The sequence below is a fragment of the Cololabis saira genome, chromosome 6 (assembly GCF_033807715.1).
Source record: "Cololabis saira isolate AMF1-May2022 chromosome 6, fColSai1.1, whole genome shotgun sequence".
NCBI classification, from domain to species: Eukaryota; Metazoa; Chordata; class Actinopteri; order Beloniformes; family Belonidae; genus Cololabis; species Cololabis saira.
Genome location: NC_084592.1, coordinates 13,981,688 through 13,996,077, shown reverse-complemented (window position 1 = coordinate 13,996,077; position 14,390 = coordinate 13,981,688). Strand labels below are relative to the sequence as shown.

General features: G+C 46.0%; 2 protein-coding genes across 2 annotated transcripts; both read left to right on the top strand.

The window, feature by feature from the left end:
- Nucleotides 1-2,393: 2,393 nt before the first annotated feature.
- LOC133445560 (basic proline-rich protein-like) lies at nucleotides 2,394-9,800 on the top strand. Its single transcript, XM_061722886.1, has 6 exons — nucleotides 2,394-3,315; nucleotides 3,551-3,886; nucleotides 6,704-6,808; nucleotides 8,083-8,671; nucleotides 9,561-9,650; nucleotides 9,713-9,800. Exons 1-6 carry the CDS (start codon nucleotides 2,394-2,396, stop codon nucleotides 9,798-9,800), a joined length of 2,130 nt encoding a protein of 709 aa, XP_061578870.1.
- Nucleotides 9,801-10,677: 877 nt separating this feature from the next.
- LOC133445559 (la-related protein 6-like) lies at nucleotides 10,678-13,841 on the top strand. The gene is made up of 4 exons (XM_061722885.1): nucleotides 10,678-10,726; nucleotides 10,849-10,960; nucleotides 11,601-11,784; nucleotides 12,891-13,841. Exons 1-4 carry the CDS (start codon nucleotides 10,678-10,680, stop codon nucleotides 13,839-13,841), a joined length of 1,296 nt encoding a protein of 431 aa, XP_061578869.1.
- The last annotated feature ends 549 nt before the right edge of the window (nucleotides 13,842-14,390 follow it).

Genomic DNA, 14,390 nt, shown 5'->3' with positions numbered 1-14,390 from the left:
GGCCAAACTGTCTGAAAATCGGGCGAGAGTGATGGAAAATGACCAAAAGTGATGATAAATGACTCAAAGTGGGGCCGGAGGACGGCGCGGCACCCCCCCGGTGGTCGGGGGGAGCCGCGCCGCAGAGGCGGGCCCGAAGGACGGAGGAACCGACCGACCGCGAGCCGGCCGTGAAGCCGGCAGCGGCCGGGGCCCTCCGATGTCAGGCCGCGGTTGCCAATCGGTATGGAGGTGGTCCGGTGGGTGGGGGGTCGCAGCGGGACGCCCGGGGCCGAGGGGGAGCCCGGGGAGCGGACACAGGCGGCCGTAGGAAGCCTGGGAGCATCACAGAAAAACCGGCTTTTTCTGTTTTAAAATCCGGCCAAACTGTCTGAAAATCGGGCGAGAGTGATGGAAAATGACCAAAAGTGATGATAAATGACTCAAAGTGGGGCCGGAGGACGGCTGGAATCGTCCCAGGAAGAGCACTGAAAACCGGCCTTTCTGTCTTAAATTCCAGCCAAAGTGTCTGAAAATCCGGCAAAGGTGATGATAAATGACTCAAAGTGACTCAAGAGGACGGCTGGAATCGTCCCAGGATGAACACTGAAAACCAGCGTTTCTGTGTTAAAGTCCGGCCAAAGTGTCTGAAAATCCAATAAAAGTGTTTGAAAATATTTGCAAAAGTGTCTGAAAATATTTTCAAAGTGTCAAAACACTTTGTCATTTTTCTGGAAAGTGTCTGAAAATCCAGCATAAGTGTTTGAAAATATTGGCAAAAGTGTCTGAAAATATTTTCAAAGCGTCAAAACACTTTGTCATTTTTCTGGAAAGTGTCTGAAAATCCAGCAAAAGTGTTTGAAAATATTGGCAAAAGTGTCTGAAAATATTTTCAAAGTGTCAAAACACTTTGTCATTTTTCTGTAAAGTGTCTGAAAATCCAGCAAAAGTGTTTGAAAATATTCGCAAAAGTGTCTGAAAATATTTTCAAAGTGTCAAAACACTTTGTCATTTTTCTGGAAAGTGTCTGAAAATCCAGCAAAAGTGTTTGAAAATATTTGCAAAAGTGTCTGAAAATATTTTCAAAGTGTCAAAACACTTTGTCATTTTTCTCGAAAATGTCTGAAAATATTTCAGAGTGTCAAAACACTGTCATTTTTCCATCACAGTCGCTCTGCAACCCATTCCTATAGTAGATCTGGTAGTGGGAAGTGGACTTATGATTTTTTGGTACTGAGGGACCACACGAAGCTGGGCGCCGCCCAGCTTCGTGTGGTCTCTCAGTAAGCCGTGCCTCTGGTACCTGTACACCGTGGGGACTTAGAAAAATTTCAACATCGTGGGGACTTAGAAAAATGTCAACACTTAGAAACTTTTTCCACTTTTGCCAAATGGCTGCGGTACCATGTGGGGACTTTGACATTTTTCAACACCGTGGGGACTTAGAAAAATTTCAACATCGTGGGGACTTAGAAAAATCTCAACACTTTGAAATATTTTCAACACTTTGAAATATTTTCCACTTTTGCCAAATGGCTGTGGTACCTGTGGGGACTTTGAACATTTTCAACACCGTGGGGACTTAGAAAAATTTCAACATCGTGGGGACTTAGAAAAATTTCAACACTTTGAAACTTTTTCCACTTTTGCCAAATGGCTGTGGTACCATGTGGGGACTTTGAAATTTTTCAACACCGTGGGGACTTAGAAAAATTTCAACATCGTGGGGACTTAGAAAAATGTCAACACTTAGAAACTTTTTCCACTTTTGCCAAATGGCTGCGGTACCATGTGGGGACTTTGACATTTTTCAACACCGTGGGGACTTAGAAAAATTTCAACATCGTGGGGACTTAGAAAAATCTCAACACTTTGAAATATTTTCAACACTTTGAAATATTTTCCACTTTTGCCAAATGGCTGTGGTACCTGTGGGGACTTTGAAATTTTTCAACACCGTGGGGACTTAGAAAAATTTCAACATCGTGGGGACTTAGAAAAATTTCAACACTTTGAAACTTTTTCCACTTTTGCCAAATGGCTGTGGTACCATGTGGGGACTTGAAATTTTTCAACACCGTGGGGACTTAGAAAAATCTCAACACTTTGAAATATTTTCAACACTTTGAAATATTTTCCACTTTTGCCAAATGGCTGTGGTACCTGTGGGGACTTTGACATTTTTCAACATCGTGGGGACTTAGAAAAATCTCAACACTTTGAAATATTTTCAACACTTTGAAATATTTTCCACTTTTGCCAAATGGCTGTGGTACCTGTGGGGACTTTGAAACCCAGCTCACGTTCCTTATTAGTGGATGAACAATCCAATGCTTGGTTAATTCTGCTTCACAATGATTTTACTTGTGACAGAGCCTTCTATGACAAGTGGAAGTCTCAGCAACGTGCCTACCATGGTGACCACGGGTAACGGGGAATCAGGGTTTGATTCCAGAGAGGGAGCCCAGGGCCGGGCAGGGAGACCTGGGACCCGGACCCACAGCCCCAGCAGCCCCAGGAACCAGACCCACGGCCCCAGCAGCTCCGGGAACCGGACCCACGGCCCCAGCATCTCCGGGAACTGGACCCAGGGACCCAGGAGACCCCGGACCTGGACCCACGGCCCCAGCAGCCCCGGGACCCAGACCCACGGCCCGAGCAGCTCCGGGAACCGGACCCACGGCTCCAGGAGACCCCGGACCTGGACCCACGGCTCCAGGAGACCCCGGACCTGGACCCACGGCTCCAGGAGACCCCGGACCTGGATCCACGGCTCCAGGAGACCCCGGACCTGGACCCACGGCCCCAGCAGCCCCGGGACCCGGACCCAGGGACCCAGGAGACCCCGGACCTGGACCCACGGCTCCAGGAGACCCCGGACCTGGACCCACGGCCCCAGCAGCCCCGGGAACCGGACCCACGGCCCCAGCAGCCCCGGGAACCGGACCCACGGCCCCAGCAGCCCCGGGAACCGGACCCACGGCCCCAGCAGCCCCGGGAACCGGACCCAGGGACCCAGGAGACCCGGGACCTGGACCCACGGCCCCAGCAGCCCCGGGACCCGGATCCACGGGACCAGGAGACCCCGGACCCGGACCAACGCACCCAGGAGACCCGGGACCCAGATCCACGGCACCAGGAGAGCCCGGACCCACGGCACCAGGAGACCCGGGACCCGGATCCACGGGACCAGGAGACCCCGGACCCGGACCAACGCACCCAGGAGACCTGGGACCCAGATCCACGGGACCAGGAGACCCCGGACCAGGACCAGGAGACCCAGGACACTCACACCCACACCCGCCAAACACTGCACTGAACCGGGGACAGCTCGCGGTACGGGGACATTGGCTCTCCTACCACCTCCAGGACCTCCAGGGACCCCAGGACACTCACACCCAGCCCGCCAAACACTGCACCTCACCGGGGACAGCTCCCGGTACGGGGACTTTGGCTCTCCAGGACCTCCAGTGACCCCAGACTCTCACCCAGCCCCGCCAACCACTGCACTGCACCCCGCAAAGACCCCCATGCCGCTTCCAGACCCCCACACCGGGGCACTTGGGCTCAGTTCAATTCTACGAGCCGATGGAGCTCTCCATGGTTCTGACGGAGCTCCACACGCTTCTGACGCATCTCCAGGGCTCTGATGGAGCTCTACATGCCCAGGCCCAGGCCCAGGGCCGCCTGCACTCCCCCAGGAACACCCCGGACCCCGGCCTCCGGCCTGGAGACCCCCCCCCCAACACCCGGCGCACCGGCCGAGCCGGGGTACCCGCACTTAAGCACCCCTCCGACCGGCCATCCCTGAGTGATAGAGCCCAGCCCACGGGCCTGGAGGAGAGGCCCAGGTACCCCCCGGGGACCTCGTGCCCGTGGTACCCGCGGACAGCGCTCTGCAGCCCGTGTAGGGACTTAGAAACTTTTCCAACACATGCCTCGTGTATGTGGTACCATGGACAGCGCTCCGCAGCCCGAGAGGGACTTTGAACGTGCCTCCTGCCCGTGGGCAGCACTCTGAAGCCCGCGGGGGGACTCTGAACATTTTGCCCGTGGTACCATGGACATGGACTATTGCAACAACACATCATCAGTAGGGTAAAACGCGTTTATGTTGCCATGGTTACCGGTCGCTTCATATACATAAATATTATGCTATCATAACATGTGGAAATCAATGTGTTTATGACATTCACTGTCATATGTTTAATTCAACTTCAGATTTTGGTCACCTTTCACTAAATCAGTGGTGATCCTAGTTATTATGTGCAACAAAGTAGCAGTTTGGGCTGCATTCTTGCTCTATAAATAAAGTTTATAATATTTATGATTGTTGTTATTATAATAAAATATATTTTCTTGCATGATTACTTGAGAATAATTTTTTTTTTTTTAGATTGTGAGCAGAAACACACAACTCTATACAACCTGTTACTGCCATCATTAAAATTCTTTGTACACTTATTGGCTGCAAACAGTTTTTGTATAAAATGCTGCTGCAACTTTTCACTTTCCAACAATAGACTAGGTAGAATGTCAGAAATGGGCTTATTTAACATTTTGGGGGTATTTAAAGTGGCTGTATCCAAATCTGCTACAGTATGTACCAGGCTAAAAAAAATTAGTTTTAAGCCTCCTAATTACTACAATAACATAGGCCTAAAAACATAGGCATTGCAGTAATTAGGTGAACAGGATAGAATATTAAAGTATCAAATATCTACATGAACCCTCTCTGGCTTGTTCCTTATGAACAATAAGTTGTTTTTTTAGATATTGGATGCAAATTCGCACATAATGATGTCACACTTAATTTGGATGTGAATTTGAAAATTGTGATATGATTTTTTTCATGAAAAAGTTTCATGGTGATTAATTGACTTTTTTTTTTCCCCTGTTCAGCAGTAATGCTTTGCCAGTGGAGTTGATATACTTATTTCTCTATATTGAGGCATTTCAGCAGATTTGAATTCAGCAATATTGAAGAGACTTAACCCCCAGATGTTGTATTTACCATGAGTTTTATTCTCCATTCATTAATACATCAATTATCATTAACACATAATTCGCAAAGACTCCAAACAAACCGGCGTCCGAGCAAAATGAGAAACAGAGAAAAGTGTTCAGAACAAAACCACCAGCAAACTAACAAACCAACCAACAAAGCTCAGAGTTAACAAAACGAACCAGCAATGAACAACTGGCCGCTGATGAGCTGACGGGCTGCAGGTTCAGGCTCACAGCGCGACTGAAGGCTGATTTATGGTTCCGCGTTACACCAACAAAGACCTACGGTGTAGGGTATGCGGCGACCGTACGTGGAAATGCGGTCTTTTTTCTGCTATCAAAACATGTTGTAATGTGAATTTGCAACACTTAAACTACAAATAATATTTTTGACGTGACATCAGAGATTGCACATGCTCTCTGTGAAAGGATGAGAAGCTCCACAACTGGAAATGGGCGGGTGGTTTGGAGCGTCTGGGACAGTCATATCCGATCTGAGTGTTTGGAGCTGTTCAGACTGAGACGCATCTGCCCAAATGCGATAATGATCGGATATGAAACTACCTCCCGGAGGTGGTTTCCATCTGGTTTGCAAAAATCGGATCTCATGCGGTTTGGGACTGTTCAGACTTCAAAAGAGTCATCCAGTTTCAATCTGGATGGGCTAAAAATCGGATATTTGCCTGCAGTCTGAACGCGGCCTTAATGTGATGTTGTAAAAGAGGAAATCAGAACCAAACCAATCCCAACTAAACCCCCAATGAAGTCCTTTATTTTGAAAGACTTGATAGGTTGAAAACACATCAAGTGGGACAAAAGAGTGTATTAAATCTGATGGGTTGTGACAATGCTTCGTTGTTGTGAAGGATTCAGTATTTGACAGAAAATGAAGGGAAATCATCATTATTTTTTCCCCTTCTGGGAAGTTTGTGACTGTTTCAAATACTACAATTGTTCTACCAATTTCTCCTTTTTTTCTCTTTTGTGTATGTTTGCAGGCCAGAGCCTCAGGAGCTGCGTTCTGGCCTGTGTTCCCGGCCCTCCCCCCCCCTCTGGTCATCCCATTGCTTCTTCCACCTGCCTACGTGGATGTCTGCTGTTGCTGCTTCCGCCTGCCTGCACCCCCCCCCCCCCCCCCCCCCCCTCTGGTCATCCCGCTACTCCTTCCACATGACTGTTGTGCTGCTGACGCCCCCCCCCCCCCTCTGGTCATCCCGCTGCTGCTTCCACCTGCCTGCTGTGTGCTGTCGACGTCCCTGACTCCCCCAGTCTGGCCTTCGGCAGGAGGGTCCCCCCTTATGAGCCTGGTCCTGCTCAAGGTTTCTTCCCTCCTAAAGGGGAGTTTTTCCTTGCCACTGTTTGGCTTAAGGCTTTTCTCCCACTAAGGGAGTTTTTACCTGCCATTGTTTATATAATAATTGCTCGGGGGTTTATGTTTATGTTTATGTTTATGTTTATGTTTATGTTTATGTTCATGTTCTGGATCTCTGGAAAGCATCTAGAGACAACATCTGTTGTATTAGACGCTATATAAATAAAATTGAATTGAATTGAATTACCACCAGTGTGCAGCAGGCGATGCTGGAATGATTTATCCTTGTTGTTGTTGTCCCTTGTGATGTCAGAACTAAATCTGCATCACAGTGGAATCACTGAGTTCCAGAACCAACTGTTCTGTGAGCCACATTTACATTTGAGCTGAACTTCTGGATACCAGCAGTGACGTCTGAGTGTGAATTATTCCTGTTCAAGATGAACATGAATAACTTGGTTTGTGAGTCGTCCGACGTCCGTCATCCTCCAAACTCTGAGAGAGATTCAGGTGACACATCTGCCGGTTTTCAAAAACCTTCCTGTTGACTCTGTGTTAGTCTGTATTGGTGTATATGTCTCAACTAAAGTAGAAAATATGATAAAAACAAATACATATATATATATATATATATATATATATATATATATATATATATATATATATATATATATATATATATATATATATATATATATATATATATATATATAAAACCTAAAAACCTTCCTGTTGACTCTGTGTTAGTCTGTATTGGTGTATATGTCTCAACTAAAGTAGAAAATATGATAAAAACAAATACATATATATATATATATATATATATATATATATATATATATATATGTGGTACAGGCTGCGTGGTTGGTAACACCATCATCAACCACCTGATGTACGCTGATGATTTAGTTGTTTTTTCACCATATAGTGCTGGTCTTCAACAGCTACTGAGGGTCTGCTCACAATATGGCCTCGACTTTGACATTCTCTACAATGCAAAGAAAAGCAACATAATGATCGTCAGGACCAAAGAGGACAGCAAACTGTCATTTCCTGACTTCTTTTTGTCTGGCACTGTCCTCAAAGTGTGCAATGAGGTTAAATACTTGGGACACTATTTTAATGACGACCTGTCTGATGATAGGGACATTTATAGGCAGTGTCGTGCATTGTATGCGCAAGCGAACACACTTGTACGCAAATTTTGTGTGTGCTCTGTACCTGTGAAGGCTGCACTTTTTAGAGCCTATTGTACTCCCATGTATACTGCTCACTTGTTCACTATAAAAAGAGCAGTATGCAGAAACTTCATGTAGCCTACAATGATGGGATGAGGCTGTTGCTCAAGGTGCCACGCTGGAGCAGTGCAAGTCAGCTGTTTGTCAGTGTCGGTGTGCCTACCTGCACTGCTGTACTGCGTAACCTTATGCACAGATGTATGTGCAGGTTGTCGTACTCTGGGAACAATATAATTTTCCAACTGACTAACCCTGCACAGAGCTCAGTCAGGTTCTTCTCCAGAATCTTTTTTTTGTACCCCTTGTCTGTTGTCTGTTGTGCTATGAACCTTTTGTCCTTAATAAAGTTTATTATTATATATATATATATATATATATATATATATATATATATATATATATATATATATATATATATATATATATATATATATATATATATATACAGTGTGTATATGCAAATATCTTTAATATAAATGACCAAAATAAACTAAACTAAAAAACTAAACTAAACTGAACCAGGACCCGTCACCCTGGGACCTCCAGGAGCTCCAGGAGCTCCAGGAGCTCCAGGACCTCCAGGACCCGTCACCCTGGGACCTCCAGGACCTCCAGGACCTCCAGGACCTCCAGGACCCGTCACCCTGGGACCTCCAGGACCCGTCACCCTGGGACCTCCAGGACCTCCAGGACCTCCAGGACCTCCAGGACCCGTCACCCTGGGACCTCCAGGACCCGTCACCCTGGGACCTCCAGGACCTCCAGGACCTCCAGGACCTCCAGGACCCGTCACCCTGGGACCTCCAGGACCTCCAGGACCTCCAGGACCCGTCACCCTGGGACCTCCAGGACCTCCAGGACCTCCAGGATCCGTCACCCTGGGACCTCCAGGACCTCCAGGACCTCCAGGACCCGTCACCCTGGGACCTCCAGGACCTCCAGGACCTCCAGGACCCATCACCCTGGGACCTCCAGGACCTCCAGGACCCATCACCCTGGGACCTCCAGGACCTCCAGGACCTCCAGGACCCGTCACCCTGGGACCTCCAGGACCTCCAGGACCTCCAGGACCTCCAGGACCTCCAGGACCTCCAGGACCCGTCACCCTGGGACCTCCAGGCCCTAATACTCTTTGGTACTCCTTAATTTTCTGCTTCTGGCTTTACTTGCTTCTCCCTTCAGCTGGAATCTCTCATTCAAACAGCTGTGCTTATAGAGCAGGACTCTCAGAACCAACGGGTTAACGTCTCCTGTCTCCAGTACTGGAGTTGAGGGGGGATGAGGGGGGATGAGGGGGGATGGCATCCCCCCCTGAAATAAAAACGGTCCAAATCATCCCCCCTGTAAAACTGCCATCCCCCCTTTCCATCCCTTATGTCATTTCATCAATGAATGTGGTTTTACTGCTATTTCAACATTTAGAGTAATTACCAGAAAAATAACTTATTTGACAATTTTTACCCGTTTCAAGTAAATTTTCACTTGAAATAAGTAGAAAAATCTGCCAGTGGGACAAGATTTATCTTCTCATTACAAGCAAAAAAATCTTGTTCCACTGGCAGATTTTTCTACTTATTTTAAGTGAAAATCTACTTGAAACAGGTGAAAATTGTTGTTTTTTCCAGTGATGAGTCTTGTTTTAAGTGTAATGAGATTTTTTTTACTAAAATGAGACATTTTAACTAGAAATAAGACAAATATTCTTTTTTTGAGTTTTTGCAGTGATCCATTTTACTTATCCTGGGAAGGACAGAGTCATATTGATAAGTTCAGAAAACTGTTTTTTATTGTTGTGTTTTGATGTATTTGATGTAAGCCCAGTGGATATTTAAAGCTTACAGAAGGCTGCATTTAATTGCTGCTATGTCATTCCTGCAGTATTTCTGCAGGTGTTTTGGTCAGTGCTATCATTTGTAATATATTATATTATTTGTAATCAACACAAATGATCTGTCCCCATATGATAAAATCCACCATCCCCCCTGGTTTTCTTTTTACAACTTGAGTACTGCCTGTCTCCACAGCCAGGTGCGTCTGGGTTCTGGCAGAACTGTTTTCCGGGCCGTCACCAGCTCCGTGAAGCGGCTGGACATCAGTGAGATCTTCTCAGCCCTGTAGGTTCTGTCGTCCTCGTCGTCACCGACAGGAACAGGAAACCCAGATCTGTGACCTCTAGAGCCGAGCTGGAACCAGCAGGTTCTGAGGTTCTGACGGGCCACAGGGAGGCTTCACCGTCTCCAGTAGAGAAGTACACAAGCATCTGAACACGCTTAGCGCTTTAAGTCAAACGTTTGTTGACAGATCCATACTTCAGTCTGCTTTTTGTTATCGCTTCTTTTATTTTGAAAATCCCTCCAAAATTTTGGTCCCTTTTTTAATTTGAGAAGTAAAAGATTGTAAATGTTTTTTATCTCCGTGGACAGAAGCAGAACACAGCAGATGTTCTAAGAGCAGATGTGATGGACCCTGAAGGACGAGCAGAGACTACAGTGGTTGATTTTAAAGCATGTTTATTGCATGCATGATGTGAGAGAGAAGATAGTTAGAAATAAAGACAAAGACTTTTTCTTATTGGAGATTCAAAGTAAACTTTAATACAGACTGGTTCCCCTGACAACCTCCCAGAAAAGAACAGATCAAGAATGTGCTTCATAGTTTTCTTCTGACAAAAATGCAAATATCTAGATAAATATTTCAAAATAATTGGCTAAACTGGAGAGGAACCGTGGTTTGGACTTGGCCTCCCTTCGTTGGAGCCTTGATTGGTCCGATCACTCTGGTCTCTTCATCTTCTTTGGCTCCAAACATCGTGGATTCAGTCTTGAACTCATCTGTGTGGGAAGTTCAGTCTCACCATCACCTCCACGGTGCTTAATCACTACCTGCCGATGTCGCATAAACGAGGATGAGGATGGGATTGCTGTGGAAACGCGTGCACAGGTTTTGATTTGGTGTTTTTATCCAAAGTGCAAAGTGCAAAGTGCTTGTAAAGCTGTATTTCCAGGACTGCTCAGGTCCGTGGGAGCCGAGCGGCATCAAATCCCACCTGTCACGGTGGTGAACTGTTATCACTCTGTGCAGAGTTGGGATTAGTTTAACAGCTAATAATATTCACTTTATGACGGCTAATAGTGCGCCGACATGAAAATCCTCGACAGCAGAGTCAATGGTTTCAACACAGATCCCCATGGTCCTGCATTGTGCGGAATCTTTCTGTTGTGGCATTTTATGAAATGTTGTTTTGGATTCCATAGTAACCAGGCAACTGGTTGTGCGAGCTGTATCCATGTGTGTTGTTTTACTCCGTCTCAGTATTCGTGCGACTGTCAGCTGGTTTTCAGAGACTTCTGCCTTTGCTGTACTTGGAGACCCCTAAACTGCAGAACACCTCAGTATCTGCTGATACCATGAGCGAACAAAAAGGGTAAGGACTAGGGTTGCCAGCCGTCCCTTGAAAAACGGAATCGTCCCGTATTTATAAACTAGAGTACGCGTACCGTATTGAGCTGAAAAGAGACGCACTTTGACTCGCATAGTATTACTGTGAGAGTCAAAAAATAGTCCTCAAATGCCAATGGAAAATGGCATTTCTTTCTGTTTTATTACAACTGTAGCTAAAGTCATGGCCTTTGAGGCACAAATATGTTTACAAGTTTTCTACAGACTTTCTGTTTGCACTTTTGTTATTGCACTATTACAGAATGGATGTTCTGCTTTCTTTCTATTGTTTTATATTAATTTATACAATTTTAAGTTAAGCAGGACAGGTTTCTGTTTAAGAAAGATACTTATTCAGTTCATTTAGTTATTTTGTATTAAAGTGAATTGCTAGATAATTAGTTTTCCATGTGCTCATGGCATTCAAAAATATGCATCTAATTCAATTCAGGTTCGAGTCAAATAGTTCAAAAATCGTTTCACTCACAAAAAAGGGGCTAAAAAAATTCAACACGCCAGGAAAGGTGAAGGCAATTGGGTTGAGGGGATGAGGTGTCCCTTATTTATTTTTAAGGAGTTGGAAACCTTAGCAAGGAATCATAAAAACATATGGTTGTGTGTTCTAGAAATGATGCACGACCTCCCGGACACGAGGACGGCGAAAACGAGTCCCTCTGCTTCGAGACTAGAGCGCAGCTGGAGAAAATGTTCTCCGACAGTCACCTGGCGGAGAACAGCTTTCTGCTGAAACACGTGCTGAAGAACAAGCACGGCTACGTCAGCCTCAAACTTCTTACTTCTTTGAAAAAGGTAAACAAGTGTTGCGCTGCTGTGTGTGCACGCTCCCAGTTAAAAGGAACCCCGGTTATTAAGACTTGTAGGCCCTAATAAGCCACAATTGTTCTCTTATACTAAAATATGTTGTTAGAAACACATAAAATAATGTAATTACTTTAAAAATATACAATGTTTATGACATATTTTGACCTGCGGGAGGCGCCATGTTTTACCTGCGCAATGCATTCTGGGGGGGATGACGTAGTTCGGTTGCTCTGGGACTGTGCGCACATTATCCAATTTGTCACTGCAAAGTTTTGTTTGAGGAAAAAAGATCTTTGAAATAAATACTTATTGAACTCTGAATAGCCAACCAATCTATCCTCTACCTAATATAATGGATAGTGGAATATTCAGGCCGATTGGGACCCTGAAATTAGCCGTATAGAGCAGTGGACGGACTGTTTCTGTGCCTACTACAAAATTGAATCCTGGCGGCGCCACTGTCCTAATGATTTATAAAGCATAGGACAGCGGTGGATGCTAATAATCTCCAAAATTATTGATATTGGAATACGTTTTATCACACAATAGCTTCCCGTGAACAGCTGCTGACAAAAACATGAGCTCTTGACAACAAACGCTCTCCTTCTCTGTTTGCATCGAGATGCAGTTGCAGCACAGACACCATCGATTTTGTCCCACTCTCGCCTCATCTGTCTTTCTTGGTCTTCATTTGGCTCGTTTTGAGATAAGTTTTCAGTGTTGTCCTCCTCCTTGACCTTGTGCTCGGGTTCAAATTGAAATGGCTGAACAGATGACATGTTTATCCTCTGGATTATCTCGTTGAACAGTCAAAACAGTGTAAGGGGGCCAGCAGGTGCAACCGACTGACGTCACTACCCAGAGTGCATTGCGATGTAAACAACAATGGCAACCTACGAGTTAAATTATATTTTCAAATTTAAAAAAAAAGGAAGACATCAAAAAGGTTTTTTATATCACATTGTTATAATTGATACCAACATTTATCTTTTAAGACCTACATGGCCAGGGTTCCCTTTAACATTCCGGCTACTTGAATGAAAACAACCCAGTGCAATTTGAACCGAGTTTGAGTTTTCCATTCTTTGCTGCAGATAAAATCCCTGACCAGCGACTGGAACGTAACTCTGATGGCTGCAGAGTGCTCTGACCTCCTGGAGGTCAACGACGACTGCACCAAGGTGAGGCGCAAGGAGCCGCTTCCCAGCTGGCTGCTGTGCTCCCCGACCAACAAGTTCCTGCTCATCTGGGATGTTTCCAGGAGGCCGGGCGGCCAGGGCGTGGCCTCCCAGGGCCAGGGAGATGTGGCCTCGCAGGGCCACGATTCCCTTTTACTCAAGGTGCTCCAAAGGTTTGGCAACAACGGCAGCGTGGCGTCTGTCTGGATCCTGCACCCTGGTGACGACCTGCCCAAAGAGCTGCAGCAGTATGCCAAACACAACAAAGAGCTCAGCCGAGTCGTGTGTGCCGTTGTGAAGTTTAATAGTCTGGAAGGGGCTCGGGAGGCCTTCAGCGCCCTGAGGGCGGAGGAGGAGGAGGAGGAGGTTGATGGGATAAGTTTACGTGTGGCACAAATGGGATTCAAGTCGGTGCGGGACTCAATCAGGTCTGAACCCCCAGAGGAGGAAAGCAGGAGCCAAACTGGGGAGATCCCACGCCCTCAGGAACATCCCCTTGACGTTATGAAGGTTAAAGTCGGGCCAGAACCTTCTCCTCCTCAGGATGTGTTTGAAGAACCTCGAGGAACATACTATCCACAAGTATGTTTCAAGGACTCAATGAAACAATACTTTGAAAAGCATTGTTTGCGCCCCCCTTATACACTGAAACAGGACAGTAGGATAGATTACTCCTGTGGAGACTGTAACGTGGAAAGCCCGTGGGTACTCAGGCGCAAGTGTGCCGCCACCGCTGCAGGTCACCTAGACATGACCCGGCCCAGGAACGTGCCCTATCTGATGCAGGGCGTCCTCCGTCAGCCGCGCGGCCCCGACGGCTCCAAGGGGTTTCACGCCAGAAGGGAATCATTCGGCAGCCTCGGATGAACAAGAAGTGACAGATTATTGAGAGAAGACTTTGTTCCAAAAGAACAAGTGAATAAATGAATAATAAAATGTTTTACATTGAACAAAAGCTCTGTTGATGAGAGGGTTTTTAAGTCATGCTGGGGTGCAGTTGTGAGCCACTGACAGATGAGGGCAGCATTCAACTGTGCTCAAATGAGTAATCCTTAACAATTTGTTCAGTTTCTCAAACTGTGACGACCATGAGTCTAATTCCATAGGAGATCATGTTGGTGTTTTGACTGACACACATATTAGGAGTAAGAATAGCATGCATCCTAAGCTGAAATGAAAGTGAGAGTAACACCAGCTTCTGCCTCTGCACATCGACGACTCATCCGGCCACAACTGCAAATTAAACTGTGCATTTTTTTCCTCAGCCAGGATGGATATACCTTTTTTACCACTTTCTCAGACATAAAAAAAAAAAGAAAGTTGGCCTTCAACACAAAACGCTGAGGAAAAAAAGCTCTCATTGTCCTTCTGTATCTTTTTCATAAATGCCTGTTTAGACTTGGGTTCTTTAAAAAG

What these genes read in the sequence shown, in the direction of transcription:
- LOC133445560 (XM_061722886.1), top strand. Translation starts at nt 2,394, where the DNA reads ATGGTGACCACGGGTAACGGGGAATCAGGGTTTGATTCCAGAGAGGGA. An exon ending in GACAGCGCTCTGCAGCCCGT is followed by an intron (nt 3,887 to 6,703) that starts GTAGGGACTTAG and finishes TCTGGATACCAG; the next exon opens with CAGTGACGTCTGAGTGTGAA. An exon ending in AAACTCTGAGAGAGATTCAG is followed by an intron (nt 6,809 to 8,082) that starts GTGACACATCTG and finishes TGGGACCTCCAG; the next exon opens with GAGCTCCAGGAGCTCCAGGA.
- LOC133445559 (XM_061722885.1), top strand. Translation starts at nt 10,678, where the DNA reads ATGAAAATCCTCGACAGCAGAGTCAATGGTTTCAACACAGATCCCCAT. An exon ending in TTTCAACACAGATCCCCATG is followed by an intron (nt 10,727 to 10,848) that starts GTCCTGCATTGT and finishes ACTCCGTCTCAG; the next exon opens with TATTCGTGCGACTGTCAGCT. An exon ending in TTCTTACTTCTTTGAAAAAG is followed by an intron (nt 11,785 to 12,890) that starts GTAAACAAGTGT and finishes TCTTTGCTGCAG; the next exon opens with ATAAAATCCCTGACCAGCGA.